This window comes from Loa loa, assembly GCF_000183805.2.
Source record: "Loa loa unplaced genomic scaffold supercont3.500, whole genome shotgun sequence".
Taxonomy (NCBI): domain Eukaryota; kingdom Metazoa; phylum Nematoda; class Chromadorea; order Rhabditida; family Onchocercidae; genus Loa; species Loa loa.
Window position 1 is genome coordinate 7212 of NW_018108680.1, and position 2242 is coordinate 9453.

At 27.8% G+C, this 2242-nt stretch overlaps 1 protein-coding gene across 1 annotated transcript; it reads right to left on the reverse strand.

The window, feature by feature from the left end:
- Positions 1 to 280: 280 nt before the first annotated feature.
- On the reverse strand, positions 281 to 949 carry LOAG_09991 (hypothetical protein; the record flags this gene model as incomplete). The annotated part of the gene is made up of 1 exon (XM_003145518.2): positions 281 to 949. The coding sequence occupies one exon, from the start codon at positions 947 to 949 to the stop codon at positions 281 to 283; it is 669 nt and encodes a 222-aa protein (XP_003145566.2).
- Between the last annotated feature and the right edge of the window lie 1293 nt (positions 950 to 2242).

A 2242-nucleotide genomic window follows, 5' to 3' on the forward strand; every position in this document is an offset into this window, starting at 1 on the left:
AAATAAAAATTTTTTTTCCCATCAATAAGCTAAACTAGAGGTTAACGATTCTTCAATTAAATTTTCATTTCAATTATACATTTGTTAAATGTAAATATTTATTAATTTTATTTTGAATGATCACTCAAACAAAGAAATATTATCAATATTAATTTCAATCAAAATTTCTTATTCTTTCTTTTTTAAATTCTAGCTAACAAAATAGCATAAATTGTTAATCATAAAAATGAGGAAAGGATTTCAAATCAGCAAAATAGGCAGAAAACAAAATATAAATCTCTTAGTTGATACTATAAGAACCCCAATTATAACGAAGTGATGGATTTCTGGAAGTAGGACCTGTAATAAGTGCTAAATATCTCTCAATTTCCCTCTCCAAATCATCACTGTCATCATTATTTCGTCTACGACTGCCATTTCGTCGACGACTACCATTTCGCCTACGGCCTTCTCTTCGTCCACCATCTCCACGTCTACGTTCAAAATATTCACTGATAAAAGGCAAATATCCTCCTCCAGTATACGGTACAGTAGCATTATAATAAAGAATATATGATAAATATCCACCTTCTTGACCCCGTAATGATGGACCTGTACCACTATATGGTACTTGTCCATACGGTAATTGCCCATACGGTAATTGACTATATGGCTGTTGACCATATGGTAGTCTACCATATGGTGGTTTAGAAGGTTGTTGTTGTGGTGGTGGTGGTAGTGGTAGTGGTTGTTGACCATATGGTAGTCTACCATATGGTGATTTAGCAGGTTGTGGTGGTGGTGGTGGTGGTAATGGTAATTGAGCAGGAGGAGGAATAAAATGAATCGGTGGATATATTAAGCGTGTAGTGGTGCTTGACGGTTTTGTGGTAGTTTGTGTTGAAGTTGTTGTTGTTGTAGTAGTATATTGCCATTGATAAGGGAAACCACTATTTGCATTATTGTTCATAGACTGAAACAAAAAAAAAAAATTTTTATGAATGAAGCAAACTATTTGTTTGAAAAAGTTTTATCAAAATTTTATTTTTTGTATTTTTTCTTTTTTTTTGTTTTCATTTGCCACTTATGCATTTGATTATTAATTTAAAAATTGATGATACTTTTAAATTAATAAGAATGATTTTTAACCATGTAGCAAATAAATGTATTATTATTATTATTATTTTACTTATTTATTTTTTATAATTGCCATTTATATCATCTGATTATTAATTTAAAAATCGATGATATTTTTGTCATTAATAGTGATGAATTTTACTGATGCTGAAAATATGCAGAAATGTAGCAATATCAAATTGTATTATTATTATTATTTTTTTCATTTAATATATCAATAAAATTAAACAGGATGACCTTTTTTTTAATGAAATACATTTAAAAAACTAACATTATCTCCCACAATATTACCATTAAATGAATTGATTGCTGCAAAATTGGCAAATCTTACCAAAGAGAGCAAACTGAAAAAAAAAAATGTGATAATTTTTTTAAATATGATTTGATGGAAAGTAATAAGAACTACTCTCGAATTTTAGAAAATTTTATGCTCATTTCTAAATAACTAAAACTTTTTTTTTTTGTTTTTGATAAATTCATCGAAGTACAAAAGTAGCAATTATATTAGAACTTTTTTTAGCTAATAAATTTGTTTAAACATCCAGGAAAAATTATTGCAGAAAATTGTTTTAAAATTAACCTACATAGTTAAAATTTGAAGGATGTACGGTATTGAATTCAAATTTTTCCCTTTATTGATTAACATTATTACCTAAAAAATAAACTGGTGAAGCAATAACACGAGCAAATATCTAACAATTCATTTCATTTTTTTAATATCAGACAGATTACCTCACCCATTAGCCTCCTATTTTTGCTTCTTTCATATACAATCAAAATTTCTGACAAAAAGAAAAAAAAACTCTGAAAACAAAAATCAAAATGTAACGAAATGGAAAAAGTTAAGGAAAGAGCTGTAAAGTTAAACTACCACATTTAGAGGTAAAGGAAATTTGTCTAAATGTGAAGGATTGTTTGAAAAGATTTGACGAAGGAAATGGTGAATCGTTTTATCGTTTTTCTTTTTTTTTTTTAAATCAAAAAACTAGAAATTTCCAATATTATCAACATTTTGCACGCCCTTTTAATGAACCATTATGGTTTGATTCAAACGATGAAATTTACCGTTCGACAAAATTTTTTTTTTTTCTCTCTCACTCTTTTGTACTTATTTGTCTTTTGCTGC